This window comes from Saccopteryx bilineata, chromosome 4 (genome assembly GCF_036850765.1).
Source record: "Saccopteryx bilineata isolate mSacBil1 chromosome 4, mSacBil1_pri_phased_curated, whole genome shotgun sequence".
NCBI lineage: Eukaryota > Metazoa > Chordata > Mammalia > Chiroptera > Emballonuridae > Saccopteryx > Saccopteryx bilineata.
The window spans coordinates 126,567,613-126,588,798 of NC_089493.1; the positions used below are offsets into that span (position 1 = coordinate 126,567,613).

Genomic DNA, 21,186 nt, shown 5'->3' on the forward strand with positions numbered 1-21,186 from the left:
TTTCATATTTATGGCAAGGGGGAAAATGAAGCAATTCATGGTAAATGGGCACATAGAAGGTGGTAAAAATTCAGAGTTGGGAGGCATACAGGATATGAGAGAAATACCATTGCTTCCTCTGTGGCCCTTTCACATAAAAGAAATGTAAGTTGTGGTCCTGGCTGGTTGGCTCAGCGGTAGAGCATTGACTTGGTTTGTGGAAGTCCTGGGTTTGATTCCCAGTCAGGGCACACAGGAGAAGCAACTATCTGCTTTTCTACCTCTCCCCCTTCTCTCTCTTTCTCTTCCCCTCCCACAGCCATGGCTCTATTGATTCTAGCACATCAGCCCTGGGAACTGAGGATGGCTCCATTGAGTCTCCCCCTCAGGTACTGAAAATAGCTCTGTTATGAGCATGGCCCCTAGATAGGTAGAGCATTGGCCTCAGATGGGGGTTGCTGGATGGATCCTGTTCAGGGCACACATGTGGGAGTCTGTCTCCCATCCTCTCATTTAAGAAGAAAAGAAATGTAAGTTGCGTTATACAGTAATTGTTACTACTGTCGCATTAATTAATTCAGCAGGACTTAACAGAAAATAGTCCTTCAGCTTTATTCAACCTGTTGGGGATCAAACCATGGGGCAGGGGACACTCTTTGCGAGTCCCCAAGGGGAGAGAGGTCAAGAGCTGACATTTACTTAGCACCTGCCCTGACCAGGCACAGTGCCTCACAGATAGTCTCATTGGGTTTCCCTGAACCCCTGTGGTCCTGGAGGGCTGCTTGGGCTTAGGTTACAACCCCTCCAGCTACAGGGTTGAATCCCAAGAGGGCTGCTCTCAGTTTCACTGGAGAAATGAAAGTACTTACTGTTCTTTCACAGAATGCCGGCTCCATACCACTCTTGTTTGGCTAGCTGCCTCTTGCAGTGACCCTCACATGGCAAGGTTGGAGGCTTTGTGCCTCTCCCCTTTGGGACAGTGCTGCTATTATAAGTAACCACCATTTATGGAGTGTCCACTGAGGGCCAAGCCCTGTTCTAGGCACTTCACCTGCCTCGTTTCACTTAATCCCTGGGATAGCCAGATGAGGTAGGCATTGTTACTGCTGTGGATGCAGGATGCAGAGAGACGGGACCGTGAGTATACAGGTCTATGTGGCCCATCTGGCCTGTTTCTGCCATCCCATGTACCTACCTCTGTCCCACTTGATTCCTTAACCTCTTACCTTCTAGACCAGTGTTTCCCAACCTTTTTGTGCCATGCCCCACCTTAACCTTTCTAAAATTTTTATGTCCCCCCTATGTAACATACATAATTTTTAACATTAAAAAATTGATTTGTTCACTTAATAAACATAGATGATAGGTTCTAGGAAGAAATCACTATGAAATTGTTAACAAAACACAGTAAGTAAAATTTCAAAACATATAATGAAAAATAGAAATTTAAATTCCAAATAATTTTAATACAGATTTTTCTATATTAATTTATTATTTTAATTTAGTGTGATCCTTGCGCTTGATGCTTGCTGCACAGAGATTTTATATTAGGTTCCAATTTGGTTAGCTTTAGTCTCAAGTCTCCACGTTGTGTTATATCCAGCCGATTTCTTTTTTTTACCAGTAAATCATTTACAGCACTAAATCCCCATTCAGCTAAAAATGAAGATGGAAACGGTAGCAATAGTTGTCTTGTATATTTGGTTGAATTTGGGTATTTGATTTCTGTTTCCTCACAAAGCCATGCCATCGCTCCTTTGATATTAAATAAAGCTTTAACTGACTCATCATTTTGCAATTCTGCGAGTTCTTCTTGATACTGCATATTTGATATATCAGACAAATCCACTAACATTGGCTGCATCATCCATGTTGGGAAATCAATTTGTTTTAAATCAGAAAATGTTTCTTTTAAATCAGCCGATAGAATATTCAAATGATTGACAATAACAAGTAAAGCGGTATCAGTTACTTCACATTTTTTGAGCCAATGAAACTATTTCAAGTTTTTGTTGTTAATATGTTTCTGACATAACTCAGTATTGGTAATGAAACCAAATATCTTTGCTTTTGCATCGACAAGAGTTTTATTTGTTCCTTGAAGTTGCTTATTTAATATATTTAGTTTTTCAAAGATATCGGCTAAATAACTCACAAATGCTTTACCATCTATTGTTAACAGATACTTCATTTCAGGTTTGTCGCTTAAAAAATCACTAAGAGTATCAAACAGTTCCATAAATCTTTTCAAACAGTTTCCTTTAGATAGCCATCTTACTTCAGTATGAAGTAAAAGTCTCACATGGTCTTCATTTTGTTCTTCACAAAATAGCTTGAAAAGACGCTCACATTTGGCACTAGCTTTAATAGCATTAACACACTTTATTACTGTATGTAATACTTCATTCAGAACAGGCGAGATGTTTTTAGCTACCAAGTTTTCCCTATGAATAACACAATGCACAAGAATCATTTCTGGATTCGCATCTTTCATCAATTTTAAGCAGCCATTTTTCTTGCCCATCATATTGGGAGCACCATCTGCAGCACAAGATGTTATATTTTTCATTGGTATATCATTGACATCTAAGTAGTTTTTTAGCTTATTATATATATCTTTGGAGGTAGTGGTGCTTTCTAATCTTTTACAGAACAACATTTCTTCAGCAATGTCCTTTATTAATGTATCTTACGTAAGTTATCAATACTGCCTCACTGTCTCTCAAAGTTGATTCATCCATTTGCAAGGAGAATTTTCTTGTTTTCAGCTTTTCAACAAATTGTTTTTCAATATCCTCACTCATTTCGTCTATTCTTCTGCTAACAGAATTGTTACTGAGTGGCATAGCTTTTACATCTTTGTCATCTTTTTCAAGAACCGTTTTAAGAAATGCTGATATTGACGGTTTTATTAAATTCTCTCCTATAGTATGATTTTCTCCAGTTTTAGCGATGAATAAAGAAATTTGATAACTAGCCTCAAGAACACGATTATTAGTTGAAATATGAGCAGTAAATAGAGACTTTAATGTTCTTTTTTCAAAATTTTTCTTTAAAGTTTTAAAGTAACTCAAATCTGAATTAATATGAGCACTATGTTTCGCCTTCAAATGAACCTCAAGACGACCTCGTTTCATTGATTCGTTGGTCAAGCATTGCTGGCATAAAAGACAGAAAGGAATCCGCTCATCGTGAACAGCGTGTATGAACCCAAATTTTAAATATTCCTCCGAATATTGATGAGTTTTTTTCTTGCTTGCACCATTCATTTTACTATGGGCTATAATAAAAATAAGATCAATTAAAAACTAATATTAAGATATGTGTTAAAATATATTCAATGTGACATAGAGTAAACGTATACTAAAAATTCATATTTATTTAAATGTATATAACACATTTACTACACTACCACCGCAAATCAAAAGGTATCTATATTTTTTCCACTTGACAAAATTTTCTGGAAAGTTACGCTTCTAAAATTAAAATTGTTGTGCATGCACTATTATAGCCCCAATAATATTTATAAAATATTATTGCTTTCTAGCCCCGATGCAAGAAGTACTTAATAAAGAGTTTAATATTGATAAAATCAAATCAAATACCAATTATATCTATGCAATATATATATGTATATTTATTAAATCAACGAGCTTTTACAACAGTTTTGACTGACACTTATTTCAAATTAACACCAACTGAATGATGTGACACACTACAGAAGTTGCAATGGGCCAATTAGGTGAGAATAACTGCGTTGTTTAGCGAGTTTTTAAAATGTCCGGGGTTCCCGTGGCAGACAGCACGCTCCGCGGTGAACCCAGGACGAAGTTTACTTGACGACGCCAATCACTCAGTTGATATTTTGGTCTCGTCAAACGAAATTATACTTAATAATTATTTACCGCAATTATTTAAGAACTGCATTTTTTGTTAAATTTGACACTGATATCTAGCATTGCGTTTAAATGGCCCGGGGCAAAAGAGTTAAAGTCGTGTCGAGTCCATTTTCAAATTGCCCCCCTTAACTATCGAATTGCCCCCCTGTGGGGTGTGGGCCCCATGTTGGGAAACACTGTTCTAGACGCTGTGCCCAGCACAGAGGAGGGCAGGGCGGTCACCTCGGTTCTGCATTCTGTAATATCAGCTCAGCCTTAACTGAAAATTCTTCTTGGTTGGACCTCCACTGGCTCACTTTTCACCATTGTGTGAATCCAAACAAGAAGCCTCTTCCTCTGGCCAGATTCACCACCCCGCTGGGAGGACGTGCTATATTTCAGCACCCGGATGTGCTTGGGTAGTGAGTAAGCTGCTTGGCTGTAAGTGACACCCCTGCAGTCTGATACACCATCACTTTCTGCTGGTCTGAAGTCAGTTTCCTTTGATGCCCACTTTTATGTCCTGTTCCATCTCTCTGACCCACAGTGAATAAGGCACCTGACGATAAGCCCTGGAACCCAGGACCACTCAGATGCACAGTGAGCACTGGGGTGACTTGGTCTTGGATACTGGCTCAGCCTCAAACACCTGCTCTGAACAAGGAACAGTTTGATGGTAATAGTTGGAGACAGAGTCTAAGTCATCTCCCAGGGTCACTGCCCCGGACAGACTAGGTCCGTCCTGAAGGCTGCGCCTTGGTTTTGTTTTAGGAGCGTGGGGCCGCTGCCCTGGGGACCTCATCTGCTGGGAGGCCACTGGCTGGCTCACTTGAGGCTTGGCTTCCTGGTACAAAAAGGGCCTTTTAAACTTAGTTGCCCCCAAACCACCTTTCTACTTCCTTTGCACAGTCACCTGCATCTTGGCTTCTCGTAGTGTTCCTGAGCCCATGTGTGAAAAGACCTTCCTTTCTCTTATTGGTACAAATCTTTCACGTCCCCCTGCATCCTCCCTCTCCTCCCCCTGCCCCTCCTTCTTCCCTGGAGGCTCAGTGCAAACCTGTCAGCTGACTCCCACACTGGTCTTCCTGGGGCTCAGCAGCAGATCTGGGCACAATGCGTCATGTGTGTGACAGGATGTGCCACACAGTAGGCAAGCAGAAAAGCTTTCATTTCTATCATCGTAAGCTTTGTTTCCCTTGGTGGTCAGAATTTTCCTCTGATCATCTGTAGACACCAGAGAAATGTCTGCCTGGAACAGGCCTGGCAGCCATTCCCTCGTTCTGAACTCCCCAGAGGACAGATGCATTCAACCTCAACCATCTGCTCACAGCCCTTTGAACTGGCACATGCTATCCTTTCTCCCCTTGGCAGGGGATCACAATGAGCAGAGGTGGGGGTTTAGGAACATGGGGCTCTCTTTCCTGTTTAAGCTGCAGATTCCTTTTGGTCCAGTTTACCTGAGATCGTGTGACTCCTCTGTGAACATAGGTTCTGCCCTTCAATGGCTGCACTGTCCTGGTCTTCTCCACCCCCTGGAATTTGGGCTTTTTGGTATCTTTAGGTGGCCAGTGGCTACTACTGACTTTTAATTTCACCAGCTCCCTTTGCTCGCTACCTGGACATGTGGGGCTATCCTGACTTCTTGCTTGTTGGGACTCAGCCTTTTCGTCTTGAAGGATAGATCCAGAGAGGCAGCCTTCTTTGACCCATTGGTTAGCAGTGCTGAACAATGAAGTAAGTTATGGTCTCTCGTGTGTCACTTCAGCAAACCCGCACCGAGTGCCTCTGGGTGACCCACTGCTGGTTCAGGGACTGTGCACACAGGGATAAGACACTGGCAGGCCTGCCCCAAGGGACTAGGGGGCTTGTGAGGGAGTCCAGCCGTGTACTCAACAATGCTGCCCTCTGGGCATGAGGCTGGTGATGGCTGCTGCTGATCTCAGATCTTTCTGGGAGTTTATGACTTTCCAGTTATTGACAGTGACATTTCAGAAGAATATTTTGTCCCCAGGCTATTTTTCTCTCCTCAGCCTTTGGGGATTTCAGCCTCTGAGTGAGTACTGTATGTCCGTGTGTGTGTGTGTGTGTGTGTGTGTGTGTGTGTGTATACATATATATTTAATTTTTATTTATTGAGTTCAATGAGAGAGAAAGAGAGAGAGAGAGAGAGAGAGAGAGGAACATCAATCTGTTCCTGTATGTGCCCCGATCAGGGATTGAACCGGCAACCTCTACACTTCAGGATGATGCACTAACCAACCAAGCCATGCAGCCAGGGCAATGTCTGTGTATTTCAGCACTAGGTAGACTGATCTGACTCCTCTTGGTGAGGGGCCCATACTGCACCCACCATTTCAGGGAATGCTGAAGGGCTGGCTCCTGTGTTTGCTTCTTACAGTCCTTCCCAAGTCAACAGTTCCATTTTTAAAAATTTGGGGGAAAACAGATTAGTGTTTTTTGTTTTTATATCACTTTCATATGTTGAAAGCCTGTGAAGAAGGCAAAAAGAATTTATATGTTGGCACAGAAGGAGAAGAAAGGACACAACCTGCCTCCGCTCCACTCTGTGTCTGCTTCCAGTGGAGATCATTGCCTGACTTTTCATTTGTATCAGCTCAAAAAGTATCCTGCATACGCAGGAACATCTGCATTTTCATACATTGTATGCCTTCTGGGAGCATGACCATCCTGTGAAGGCTTTGGCATCTTGTGTGTTACTTAACTGTTTGGAGCCAGGATATGCACCTGTCTCACTCTCCTAAGCAGGGACCGTGTACTCGACTGGTTACCATGACCTAACTTGCTTATGGCACTCCTGTTTAATGATGCTTAGCTTGTGCTTCAGATTTATCATATACAGTCACAACTCATATATATGTGTGTATGTATACATATATATGCATACATATATATGTACATGTGTGTGTGTGTGTGTGTGTGTGTGTGTGTGTAGGGTGTAGTTGAGTTTTCTACAGTGAGTCATGGTTCAGGAGTTTCTTTGCTGCTGCGGGAGAACTTGGGTACTCAGACATATCATGTCAGGCATGACCAACCCAGGTTTCTACTTGGTTCAGTCAGGGATCCCCTGCCTCTCCCAAGGGTGCCCTGAGTCTCCAGGTGAGGGGTTTCTACATCAGTGGCGTCTGGCCTGATCTCCACTTCCTGGAGCCTCCCCCATCAGCCCTCTGGGCAGATCCTTGTTCCCTTAGGTTTGAGAGGATCCTCCCCCGGTCACAGCAACCTCTTCATGTTCTCTGGTGTCAATAGTGCCTCTGCTTTCTGGGCCCCAGACTTGGCTCATGACAGACAAAGCAGAGTTTTCCAAATTCTAGAGACCTGTTTTCTTTGGGGGCTGATCTTTGGGTCTCTGTTCTCTGGCTGCAATCTAGAAGCACTGTGGGGTGGCTTGTGTGGGTGGGGGAAGGGATGCTGGAGGGAGAAAGGCACTGGCTGGTTTCCTAACACATTACCCTGCTAGGGTGGTTTTAGGTCCGGCCTGAGCAGAGGGCCTGCACCCGCGTATCTGTGCACCTCTGCACGTGCTGAGACACTGGTCGCTACTTATGATTCCTACTGCTCAGGGTCTTTTAACAAAACCCCTTTAAAAATGCATTTGATCATACTAATGGGTTTTGGAAAAAGCATGTCACTTGATAGTACTTGCAAGTCTCATTTCCCTCCCCATCTCCAAACTTAAAACACCAAGTGGAAAAGCTTTGTTTCCTTAGTGGGAGGGGAGAGGGAAAGAGCGGGGCATTTTGGAGGCTGGTATAGCGCCACCCTCAGCTGCATATGGGCCTTTGTGACCAGGAGTCTGTGATGTTTACCTTCTTATTTCCTTTGTCCCTCAGTGTGGACTGGCCAGGTAAATGTGCCTTAAAGTAATTGGCTGGGTAAGAGTTTCGATTTGCTATATAATGTTAGTGCAGAGTGTGAGTGTGGCATAAAGGACCCCTTCAGATCCGATGGAAAATATTCATTGGCTATAGTGAGATTCAGTTGGTTCTTTATTTCAGTGGTTCTTTATTTCAGCAGCCTCTAGTACAGGGACTTCAGGGACTTTCATCTATCGTACTGCCCGCTATCTCTAGTGAGAAATCATCTTCCATCCCACAAGACTCCTTCCCATCTTCCTGTTGGAAGAACTGATGTCTGTTGACCTAACTCAACTCAGTTTGGATGCCTAGCTGCAAGGAATGCCAGCCTTCTGACGCTGTAGCGTAGGCTCCCGCTGAAGCAGCGCGGGGGCTTTCCCACCACCTCCGGGCCACCTCGGGACTGCAGGCTGGCTGGACCGCTGCTCTGCGGGGCGCTGTGGCCCAAGTGGGGCTCCTGTTAGCACAGCTGAGGGGCTGGCCTGGCACAGAGACCGGACTGGGCTCTGCAGGAAAACAAATGGGAGCTCCACATGGGGAGTATAAGAAATACAAACAGCCTGGCTTCTGGAGGGTAGGGCTCTGGCTCTGCCTGCTCTACTCTGTGCTGGACCCTGAGGGAAGAGATGTGACTCTTCTTGGAAGCAGCTCACAGCCAGCCTGGCCTGGGGCATTCCAGTTTTGACAGGCATGCCAGGAGTACCATTAACCTCTTAATTCTTCCCTAGATACTTGTTAGATTTTCACACCCCACCCCAGATCTGAATCATATTTTGCATGTGGAGCTTCAATGGCCATTAGGACAATTTTAACAAGATTTCTAGGTGACTGATGCTTGCTTACGTTTGAGAGAGACTGAGATGAAGAATGTAGGAAGCATTCAAAGGAGAACAGTTTGGGTGGGGAAGGATGGTGTGAATCTGGGCTTGCCTGGGTTGGTTGAGGTTAAGATGTCGGTGGGCATGGCCATCACGGTGTGGACGCAGGGCCTACAGCCTCAGCATGTCCTTGGAATCATGACAGATGCAGACTCAGATCTCAGGAACTGGAAGCAGTGTGTTTACAAGATCTGCAGGTGATCTGCGTGCACAGGTGGGAGGCAGGCTGTAGTATAGAGGTGAGCTGCGTCTTTGCGGTTGACTTTTTCAGGAGAGGGGTCAGGAGAAGTGTGGGTGTTGTCAATTATGGTTGTTGGCTATAGATGATACATTTCTGAGGTTCCTGTGTAGTTAGGAGACTGAACAGATGGGGTGTTTTTGATTAAATCATCATGTTGACCAATTAATGTTGATATCACCGTGCGGCACAACCTTACACATAATGAGTCCTGGGCAGCAGCCCACCTGTTGTGAGGAAAATATTTTATGTGTTTAGTACTCTTTCAAAAAATGCTATTTGCAGCCATGATCTGAAACAATTTCCCCAGACACTTGTGGTAGGTCGTTGGAAGGACTGGGCCCAGAGTCTGGTGTCAGACCCTTACCTTTTTGTCCTTATCATTGAGCTCTGCTGTGGGGGAAGGGGACTCTGCACTTACTTATGTTGTCAGGGCTGGAGATGCAAACAAGCACTAAAAACATCACAATGCTCAGTAGATGTTCATAGGAGTTGCTCAAGAAAGGTTTGGTAAAGGAGGTTGAAACAAACCATGGAAAACATGATGAACGCTGCTTTCGGATTTTAAATGTGCATTCCTGTCAGTCACCTCAGTTTGATCTTTCCAGTTTCACTGGAAGTAGATAAGATGGAAATTATTTGTGCTCTCGATAAAGAAAAATATTACAGCTTTTTGAGATTAATTAACATACCATAAAATTCACCATTTAAAATCTATATAATTCAGTGGTTTTTAGTATACTGACAACCATCATCACTATCTAGTGACAGAACGTTTTTGTCACCATCCCCCTTCCCAAATCTTGTACCCTTTAGCATCTCTCCCTCTTCTCCCCTATTCGCAGCCCCTGGCAACCACGAATCTACTTTCTGTCTCTGTGGATTTGCCTCTACTGGACAGTTCACATAAGTGCAGTCTTATAATACATGCCCTTTGTGTCTGGCTCCTATCCCTCAGAATGTGTTCAAGGTTCATCCATAGTAGAGTATATATCAATACTTTGTCCCTTCTGTGGCTGACTAATAATCCATTCTGTGGACACACTATATTTTGATTATCCATCTTCAGTGGATAGGCATTTGGGTTGTATACCCAGGACTGGAACTGCTAGATCACATGGTAACTACATTTCATTCTTGAAGGAACTTTCACATAGTTTTCCAAAGCAACTGCACCAGTTTACCTTCCTACCAGGACTACATGAAGGTTCTAGTTTATCTGCCTCCTCTCCAACACTTGTTATTATCTGTCCTTTTTATTCCAGCCATCCTAATGGATAGACCCTCATTTTCTAGGCGAGGAAACAGGGTGCAGTATTTGCCAAAGTTTGTGCAGTTGTTAAATGTCCAAGCCAGAACTTTTCTTTACAAAAGCAAATACCTGTATGTATCATAATGCTCTATGCTAGTCATTATTTAAGTTTGTTGCTCTTATTAAATTGTCTACTCTTTACAACAACCTATTAGGAGGATGCTATTGTCATCTTTATTTATAAATGCATATGGGGCCCAGACCGGTCCTAGGGTGCGGCCCTTAGGTGCAAAACTTAAAAGACACCGCTCTCAGTTTTTTTTTGTTTTGTTTTGTTTTTTGTACTTTTCTGAAGCCGGAAACAGGGAGAGACAGACAGACTCCCGTATGCGCCCAACCGGGATCCACCCGGCACGCCCACCAGGGGCGACACTCTGCCCACCAGGGGGCGATGCTCTGCCCCTCCGGGGCGTCGCTCTGCCGCGACCAGAGCCACTCTAGCGCCTGGGGCAGAGGCCAAGGAGCCATCCCCAGCGCCCGGGCCATCTTTGCTCCAATGGAGCCTCGGCTGCGGGAGGGGAAGAGAGAGACAGAGAGGAAGGAGGGGGTGGGGGTGGAGAAGCAAATGGGCACTTCTCCTATGTGCCCTGGCCGGGAATCGAACCCGGGTCCCCCACACGCCAGGCCGACGCTCTACTGCTGAGCCAACCGGCCAGGGCTCGCTCTCAGTTTTAATCTGCACTTACCTGACCCTACGTGCTTTACTGGCCTCATCATAGTTGGGACCCTGTTTGAAGAAACTGAGTCATTGGAAGACTGAGTAACTTTTCCAAAGGCTCAGTAATTAGGAAATAGCAGCGGTGGGATGTAAACCCAGGAACCCTGGCTCAGAGTCCAAGTCATTAACCATTGTGTTACACTATCATAGTGTTAACTGGTCACATCTGGCTTATCCCAACTCTGCATAAATCTGCATAAACCCCCTGGTAGGGAAGAGGCCATCCTGAACCTCCAGGATAATTAGCTCTAACCAGCTATTAGGAAAACACACATCCTCCTGGTCAAGTGGGAATGAACCTGCTGCTTGTCCAAGCATGCTGAGTCCAGTGTTCAGAAATCACACCTTTCATAATCACACCCTAACTGGCTACTGATTCTTTTTACACTGGTTCTCATTGTCTTTCTGGTGGTGCTGCTGTTTATGGGTTTGGAATGGCTCTCTCACTGAGGCAGAACTTTCGGCCAGGCAGTGTGAATACAAGTAACACACATTTGCACATGTGCGTGTCACCCCGCAGGAATGGCGGGCAGCCTCTGAGAAGATGCTAGTACAGGTCCTCAGCGGACAGCGGGTCCTCTGCCTCCTCCTCTCTCAGGAGTGGCAGCCAGAGTCTGGGGCAGCTGCTCTTGCCAGGAGAGCTGCCCAAGTGCAGTCTGGCCCAAGTCAGCAAGTTTTTCACGTATGTCACAAATACAGAGGCTTTCAAAAAAAAATTATATCCGTATTTCTTCAGTAAACATGATAGGTTTTGCTCTTGAATTTTCACCTTTTTGTTAGAATTTCCATTCTCTCCTATGACTTTATTTCTCAATGCTGTGGGTCTGTGGGCTGGCCACGCCAGCACCACCCGAGCGCTTGTTGGGCCTCAGGGCCTGCCCAGACCTCCTGAGTCAGAACCTGTCTCTCAACAGACCCCTTGGTGACTCCTGGGCACAGTCACGTTTAAGAAGCTCTGCTCCATCTCTGTTACCTGCACCTGGGGTCTCCACCCAGCATTTACTCCAAGGCTAGAAGTGTGGGTAGGCTTTCCGATCTTAAAGAGAAAAGAAGACACTCACACACGCAGGTTCTTTGCCACAAGAAAGAAAAAAGCAAATTACATTCAAGTTATACATATTTTTAAGACTAACTTCTTAATTGCACCTCTTAAAGCAGCATGCTGCACACCCCCCCCCCCCATCATTAAACTGAGTCCCAGGTGTTGCCAAGATTGAGAAATGCCTGCAGCATGGCACTGAAACACTGTAGCGTGGCTTAATTCAAAGCCCAATCAGCTAAGAATGAAGGTGCAATTACTGATTAAAGAGGTTAAGAGTTAGCTGTGGTCCGTTAAATTTTATATTCAGTGGTTATGTCCAGTGAAGGAAGAATTTCCTCATGAGGGCAGAAATTCATGTTTCCCCTTGTTGGCTATTTTAATGCGCTTGTTTTAATGCGGCCATTTTGTGGAAGCCCTTAGGCACATTTCCAATTTTACGTAAAAGTAGAATTACTTATTATGGAAGCATATAATTTTAGGGTTGGAATGGGCTTCGCTGTTGTTTACTCCAGTTCTGTCACTTTACACATAAGTAAAAAGTTATGCTGAAGTCCTTTCCCAGAATATTGGGACCTGTGCATCTCAAGTCCCAGATGGGAGCGGGGTGGGGGTAGGGTGAGAGGGTGTGAAGCCTCCTCAGATCCCTCTAGCCGAAAGTGCTTCCTCTTGCCTCCAGATTCCCAAGGCACCATTTCGGAGGTGCCTCCAAAGCCTTTATCCTGCCCAGTGTTGTGTGGTCGGACCACATTTGATTCGTTTTTGTATTTCATTACCATTCATAGATCACACAACCGGATGTCCTGTAGCACAGTCCCCTGCAGTGCTGCACTGAGCTGGTTTTTTCCCCCCACGCTAGAGCTGAGTGGGTCTTCACAGTGGTAGCTTGAAGGAGTTGTAGTGGGTGTACTGACAGTATGGCAATGGAAAAATGCTACAAATCAGAGCTATTGCCCTCCCTCCCCCGCGCCAGAATGCCAGGTATCAGACACTTCCCTGCACTCCTGTTTACATGATTCTCATAAGGTTTCACAATGCAGTGGAACCTGACAAAGCCCACACCACCATGAGCACAACCACTGGCTCCTTGTTCAGCACAGGTTGCCTCAAGAGCAGTGGAATAGCCGATGGCTCACCTCTTCTGGTGTCTTCAGGGATTATGTATGATCCAGCCCCAGTCAGGCCTCAGGCTGCAGTAGTGTTTGGTTGCTTAGCTAAATTCTGCTTACCTGGAAAAGCAATTTGGGCATGAGTGGTGATAGAAACTGGTTCTGAAATATCAGGCATAGTTGAGTAAGAACCCCCCCCCCACAAACTATTATCAGAAAAAAAAAAGGATGGAAAATTACTATGGCTGAACTTACAATGATATCTTTATACTTCTGAAAAAATCTTCAGCCCTATTGTTCCCTATAGGCTCCCTACAACCTAAAAAAATACCCCAATTCCCTGACTTAAGTCACGTGCTGACCATGGCTTACCGTCCTAACCTTATTTTCAGCCGCTTACATTGTCTACCAATGGTTTCCACCCGCATTCTGCCTCCCAGCCTCTGTGGAGCCCTGTTCCAGCCCCGTGATGTTCCCTTCCTCTGGAATGCGTCCTCTACTCTGTGCCATCACAGGCTCTCTCCCACGCCTGTTTTCACCCAGCCCCTCTGCTGGGACCCGAGCTTCCCATGACTATTCATCTCCTTTCTTGTGTGTGTGCCTGTAGGAGCAGGACCCGAGGTCCCATCGGCCCTGGCAAGTACGGGTACGGGAAGGCCCCGTACATCTTACCACTGCAGACGGACTCCGCACACTCACTGCAGAGGCTTCGGAGGCAGAGGCCCCCGTCCCGGCATTCCAGGTCTCAGGGGCTGTCCAGCCCTAACCATGGCTACAGCCCACCAGTCCACCAGGCCTACCGCCATGGACCTCTGTACCAGGGTGACAGTGGCGCTCGTTCTGGACTGCAGGCCTCCGAGGCCTCCGTCTACCAGCTGCCTTTGATCCAGGACGAAAGCTTTCCTGCAGCTTCAAGTCTTTTCCACAGCCCAGAAACAAGCCGCAGCCACAGCATGGGCGCCCTCAGGGCAGCCCCAAGCTTCTCCCAGCCGGCCCGGTCTGCAGCCATCTCCTGCATTGGGGCCTACCGCCAGTACAAGCTGTGCAACAGCAACGTGAGTACAAGCTGTCTGGGCTGCCCTCCCTTCCTGGTGGGTGATGGCGAACATGAGGAAGATGGCGAGATGTGGTTTTTTAGGCCGTGAATTTGCATTTGCATTTTTCTTTTCAGAGGAAGGTGTGCAAAAAGGAGGAAAAATGGAAATAAAAGGGAAAACAATGTTTTGGGGAGATGAGAAATCTATTCACTCTTTTATGGATTATCTAAAACATCCTTATTTCTCTAGCCGTTGGCATCTTACTAGAAAGAGACGTGTGGCAGACCCCAAACCAAAGTGCAGAGTCATTATAGCTAGCAACCTCCACTTGTTTTCTGGTGAAAATGGGTTCTCCTCATGGTGGATCCTTAGACCACAGAGGCATAGCCCTCCAGTGCTCTGCCCCAGCAGGGAAGCCCTGTGGAAGGCACAGGGACCACAGGCAGAGGAAATGGTGGTACCACATACCAAGTCCTCCTTTTTCACAACCTTGTCCCCTTGCCTGTGGGCCACTTTATGCAGTTTTTAAATCTTCCCTCCCATTTCTCTTCATTTATTCTCCCCTCTACTTTTCATTTTTATAAGGTTATGCCTGTAGTAACACATGAACAACGTGGATCCCTAATTGATAGCCTATTGCTCCTATCAAACAATAGTGTCACTCTTGCTACTTCTCAGACAACTTCCACGTTCTTTAAGCCAACAACATTCTTTGCTCAGGGGTCAGTGGGTCAAGTGCAATTGGACTGATTTAGGGCAGCCAGTGGCAGCACCAAGCAAGTGGGCGTTTGGGGTGTTGGGCTAGCATAAGTATCGTACAGAGGTTTCCCGCTCTGCCAGGCATACACACTTTGCAGACTGGATCATGAGAAAGTCCGATAGGGAGTCAACTTGCTGAAGATTCCACAGCTAATGAGTAGCAAAGGAAATTATAAATGGAAACTATATAACATGACCAAATGTGTGTTTTTTTAAAAAAATATTGGTTTAAAGACTATAATATGAAAGAGAAAGGAATAGAGAATGTGTAAAGGTTAAATTTCCAAGTTGCTATATTTTTTTATTAACAATTTAATCTACCTTAATACTCTGTTACTGGGTAACGGGACAGCTGTTCTATATTAGCTTCAATTTCCTCATTAAAAATATATTTCCTGCAGTAGAGTCCATAGAAATGACTTAATTTGTGATTTTAATAATTCCTCTGAATGCCTGGATTACTTTTTTAGCTTGTTCTCCCACAGACAGACTTCAGGAATTACTAGTTTTTTATAAAGCAGTGATTTTTCTAAAGCCACTACTAATCAGTGAACCGGTTAAGTCTTCACCGAGTGTCATTGCTTGATGTAACAGGCCAGGCACCATGAAAGGGATCAGAAACGTTGTATTATCCACCTCACAGAATTGTTGTGAAAGTCATAAATCAAAAAGGAATACCAGTACCTGTGATTAGACTTGGTCCCTGCTCTTGAATATTTGTTGGAGTCCTTTTAAAATGAATTCATTTCCAATGAAGAACATGTTCTTTTGTTGACTAATCTGTTTCTTAGTTTTGAAGAACAGCTACATCGTGAAGGGGAAGGAAAGGGGCGTTTGGCACGTATGTGGACCTGGTATCTGCTAGGCATTTCTTTCATTTCACCTACATTTGTTTAAGTCATGGGCTTTTTGCCAGATGTGTGCTCAGTAGCAGGGCTGTCTCTCCCTGGGCACCAGCCATGTGTTCTGGGGAAACTCCACTACGGAGGACATTGAATTGCAATGCATCTTTGAAAATTCTTGTGAATTCACAGAATCTGCTGTTGTTTTGGAAATAGGCAAAACAATGTCTCAAACCCAGGATAAAGAGATAATAATAATAAAATGTTGTCAAAGGGTAACACAGGTTTAATTGCCTTCCCTGCTGTAACACTTTGCACAGTGTCCTGCCCAGTGCACCTGTTACCCCAAGACACGTCCTACTCACTGAGTGAGCACTCCTTAGTGGTCCTGTTACTGCACAGCTTTTTTTTTATTAAAGCCCAGGGCTTCTTGTGACTTGGGCCATACTTTATGGACAATTTAATTTTTTAAAATAAATTTTTAAATCAGTTTTTATTTTCCAATTACAGTTGACATACAATATTAGTTTCAAGTGTACCCCAGTCATTAGATATTATATAACTTACTAAGTGATCATCCCAATAAATCTTATACCCTTCAGACACCACGCAGTTATTAGTGTTATCGACTATATTCTTTATGCTGTACTTTACTTGTACATTACTATTCTGTAACAACCAATTTGCACTTCTTAATTCCTTCACTTTTTTCACCCATTCCCCCAACTGCCCATACCATCCGGCAACTATCAAGGTGTTCTCTGTATCTATGTGTCCGTTTCTGTTCTACTTGTTCATTTAGTTTGTTTTTTAGATCCAATTATTGATAGGTATTTATTGCCATTTTATGGTTTATATATTTTATTTATTTATTTATTTATTTATTATTATTTTTTTTTTGTATTTTTTCTGAAGCTGGAAACGGGGAGAGACAGACAGACTCCCGCATGCGCCCGACTGGGATCCACCCGGCACGCCCACCAGGGGCAACGCTCTGCCCACCAGGGGGCGATGCTCTGCCCCTTCGGGGCGTCACTCTGCTGCGACCAGAGCCACTCTAGCACCTGGGGCAGAGGCTGAGGAGCCATCCCCAGCGCCCGGGCCATCTTTGCTCCAGTGGAGCCTTGGCTGCGGGAGGGGAAGAGAGAGACAGAGAGGAAGGAGAGGGGGAGGGGTGGAGAAGCAGATGGGCGCTTCTCCTATGTGCCCTGGCCGGGAATCGAACCTGGGTCCCCCACACGCCAGGCTGACGCTCTACCGCTGAGCCAACCGGCCAGGGCCATGGTTTATATTTTTTATCTTATTTTCCTTCTTTTTCTCAAAGAAGACCCCCCCTTTTTTTTTTCTGAAGCTGGAAACGGGGAGAGACAGTCAGACTCCCGCATGCGCACGACCGGCACGCCCACCAGGGGCGACGCTCTGCCCACCAGGGGGCGATGCTCTGCCCCTCCAGGGCGTCGCTCTGTTGCCACCAGAGCCACTCTAGCGCCTGGGGCAGAGGCCAAGGAGCCATCCGCAGCGCCCGGGCCATCTTTGCTCCAATGGAACCTCGGCTGCGGGAGGGGAAGAGAGAGACAGAGAGGGAGAGGGGGAGGGGTGGAGAAGCAAATGGGCGCCCCTCCTGTGTGCCCTGGCCAGGAATCGAACCCGGGACGTCTGCATGCCAGGCCGACGCTCTATGACTGAGCCAACTGGCCAGGGCCTCAAAGAAGACCTTTTTTTTTTTTTTTTTCCCCTGTATTTTTCTGAAGCCGGAAACGGGGAGAGACAGTCAGACTCCCGCATGCGTCCGACCGGGATCCACCCAGCACGCCCACCAGGAGGCAATGCTCTGCCCACCAGGGGGCGATGCTCTGCCCCTCCAGGGCGTCGCTCTGCTGCGACCAGAGCCACTCTAGCACCTGGGGCAGAGGCTGAGGAGCCATCCCCAGCGCCCGGGCCATCTTTGCTCCAGTGGAGCCTTGGCTGCGGGAGGGGAAGAGAGAGACAGAGAGGAAGGAGAGGGGGAGGGGTGGAGAAGCAGATGGGCGCCTCTCCTGTGTGCCCTGGCCAGGAATCGAACCCGGGACTTCTGCATGCCAGGCCGACGCTCTACCACTGAGCCAACCGGCCAGGGCCAAAGAAGACCTTTTAACATTTCTTGTAATACTGGTTTGGAGGTGATGAACTCTTTATCTTTTTCTTGTCTGGGAAGCTCTTTATATGTTCTTTAATTCTCAATGATAGCTTTGCCAGGGGTCCTTAAAACCATTCCTTGGTTTGATGATTTACCAGGAGCATTCACAAGACCCAGTCTGTAGTCATACACAAAACTGTGATTTATTATAATAAAAGGATACAGAAAAGAACCAGTAAAGAGAAAGAAAGACACAATAGGTCGAGTCCCCAGAAAGCAGGCACAAGCTTCCAAAAGCCCTCTCCCAGGGGAGCAGAGACATACTTAATCCCCAGCACTGAGTTGTGACAATACATGTGGCCTGTCGTCTACCAGGGGAGCTTGTCAGAGGCCTTGTGCCCAAAGTTCTCACTGGGGGTTGGTCACAGAAGCATCCTCTGCCTGACACATAACTAAAGTCCCCAAGTTCAAAAGAAAGCAGATGTTCAGCCTAAACTCTATTGCTTATACATATGGTTTGGGCATAGTGGGTATATTGCTTATACATATGGTTTGTGAACTCTTATCACTTAGGGAGTGATTCCAAAATCCCAATGTTCAGCCACTAGTCAAGGACCAATGTAAGGAGAGCAGTTCCAGTCCTGCTGTGTGAAGTCTTAACGTGTACATTCTCCATGTGGACCCATGTGCCCCAGCCTCATAGCACCAGTGACCTCACATGAACATTTACATATCCTTCCCTGTGTCCAACATGAAGACATGACACAAATGTCCAAATTACTCAAATCTTTTTATTCAAAGAGGGAAAAGGTGAAAGGGTGCTATTGGGAAAAATCATACTAATCTCACGGGGACTGTAGGCTATCAATTAAGTCCTCTCCAAAGATTAAAAATAATGCATGCATTTAGACATCTCTCCCAGTTATTATCTGGGAGAAGAAGAGGAAGGGAAAGTAGGCCAGGGAAGGTTGGAAATATCCACTGATTTCAGAACTCAACACCTAAAACTAAGTTCCCAATATGTCTCACCCCAGTTCTAATAGAATGTGCCCTTTCTCAGACCACTCCACTCCCACAGCAGAGGTCAGTGCCGAGCTGTATGGTAATGCAAATGAAAGGTGGCCTGAATTAGGGGAGATGGTTTTGACAACTTCCATATCTCAGAGCAGTTTCTCATCACTGGGCACAGTCCCTCTACCAACATCTTTATGGTCTAATGACAAGGAAGTTGCCACCTGCAGCTATTCGTACATCATTATGCTTGGTGCTGAAGCAGTTAGTGAGAGGAAGAAGTCAGAGCAAAGAGCAGAAGGCCACAGGGTTGCAGAAGACTCCACTGAGGCTGGAACAATTGGGCTGCGCTTCCAAGGATGGCAAAAAAGAAAAAAAAAGAGAGAGAGAAAAGAACATTTGGGGGTAAAAAGAAGCAGCTTAGACAAAGACAGGATGGCAGGATTGTGTCAGAATCTCATGTGGCCATGCCTGCCACAGGGTGGGACCCTCTTTTCTTTCCCTCCCACCTCTTCCTAGCTATTTTAAATAATCACAGTCTGTAACACAGGAGGTCCAGACCTGGCAAATCGAGCTGATGTTGCTGTGAGATCCCAAAGAAAGTACAATGAGGGCCAGATGGAGTGGACATAGCCTTTATTACTTACATACAGGGGCGGCACTGATGTGACAGGTCAGCAAAAGCTCCACACTGTTGAGGGGTTGATGGTTTGATATCTAAGCCCTGGGCAATTGCTCAAGTGAAACTCTGTCTATGGGCAAGCAGGCAGGCAGCGGGCACTCAGAGATGGGGGCGGGGTGTACACACTGTTCTGTGCTCTTTCTTCTTGAGCATATCTGTGACTCAGTTCCCTTGTCCTTAGTAAAACCTCCGCTGCAGCTTTAGTACCCTCTCTTCCACAGCTTGCGGCCAGGATCCATGACCATGGCAACAGGGACTAGGGAGAGGAAAAGGCCATGTCCAGCATCAGCCACACACAGTCTTACTGGGGAGTTAATTCTTTAACATCTTAAAATACAGAAATGTCACATGGCCTTGTTTGACTCCTATATGTGAGATAGATGAATGAGAAACTTAAAAAAATACTGTGAAAAGTCAGAAAGCAATTCTAAACCACTGGTTAAATTGAAGGTTAGGCCTGCAAGGGATCATGTGTTAGGGAGCAAAGCTGAGCTGCATACAGACTTGAGCTGCACCATCAGAGAGCGGGGTTTCCTCTGGAGAGTAACAACTTTCTGAGGACCTTCCCTAAAGCAGAGATAATAGTGCCTACTCCAGAAGATTGATGCAAGGTTCAGATCCGGCCCTAAATCTGTGGAGTGTAGCATTATACAGACAAGTTGCTAGTAAGTATATCATTTGGACCTGGATGAATAAATGTGACTTACATGCCTCTCTGTAGATAGGAGTGGAGTAAGCTCTTCCCATATCTGAACAGCTTTCAGTTCTTAAGTGCCAAGTCACACATTTGTGGATGAAACAGTCAGACTTACTCAGTCCCCCTTTGACCTCTGGGTTAGCTGTGGTCAAGAGACCTTTCTCTTTGCCCAGCAATAGAACAAGACTCCACCGTGATGTAGCTTCAGTATAATCACCTTTGGGTCTTGTTTAAAGCGAGGAAAATGAGACTGTAGATAACTTCATGCCAGTGGATTCTTTATACTCTTGAATGTGCATATTTGATATTAAGCTCTACCTTACAATGCCATGTGGAATTTTAAGCATTCTAGAGTATCTCTTGGATTGTTAAGCTCATGGAAGTTGTCCCCTGTGACATACTGCCAAATCACTAATTCATGCAGCCCTAATGATATCTGGATGTCATCTTTAAAGCTAAGAAAGGTGTTTAATTTCTTGCCTTCAGTGTATATGAGGAAGCCAAGGTGACCTACTCCAGTCTCATTGGAGAATTTGTGGTCTCATAGAGCAGGCATCAGGCTCAGCCCCGACCACGGTCACTTACTATGCAGACTGTGACTTGGCGTCCAGGTGCACAGTGGCATTGACTGGGTGGGGTCAGGGACACCAAGATTAGAGTAAGCTCTGTCCTGAAGGAGCTCAGAGTCTAGTGGGAAATAGTTTTAGAACTAGGTACTAACAAGTGCAGAGCACACAGACAGCCCTACATGTGCCCATAGGCACTTTGAAATCTGCAGATGGGGGAGGTTCGCCTGGTTCTGACAGAGTCAGTGAAGGCCTTCCTGGAGAATTGCAGATTGTGCAGGTGTTTGGAGAGTTTTCTAGTTACAGGGAGTGACAAGGACCTAGTTAGAGCCCCTTTATACTGCCATCATGGCCAAGGAGGGAGAAGGGAGTTCTCAGGGGCCTCTTGGTGGAACCAGATGTTGTTGGGAGCAGCAGTACAGGGTGACCTCAGGACGGGGGAGGTGTCCG

General features: G+C 45.7%; 1 protein-coding gene across 1 annotated transcript in view; it reads left to right on the top strand.

Moving 5' to 3' along the window:
* The window catches only part of THSD4 (thrombospondin type 1 domain containing 4), a 692,972-nt gene that overhangs the window by 114,533 nt on the left and 557,253 nt on the right, over positions 1 to 21,186 (top strand). Inside the window, exon 5 of the mRNA XM_066277962.1 lies at positions 13,634 to 14,081. Coding sequence (XP_066134059.1) covers positions 13,634 to 14,081 — 448 coding nt within the window. The remainder of the gene's footprint in view (positions 1 to 13,633; positions 14,082 to 21,186) is intronic.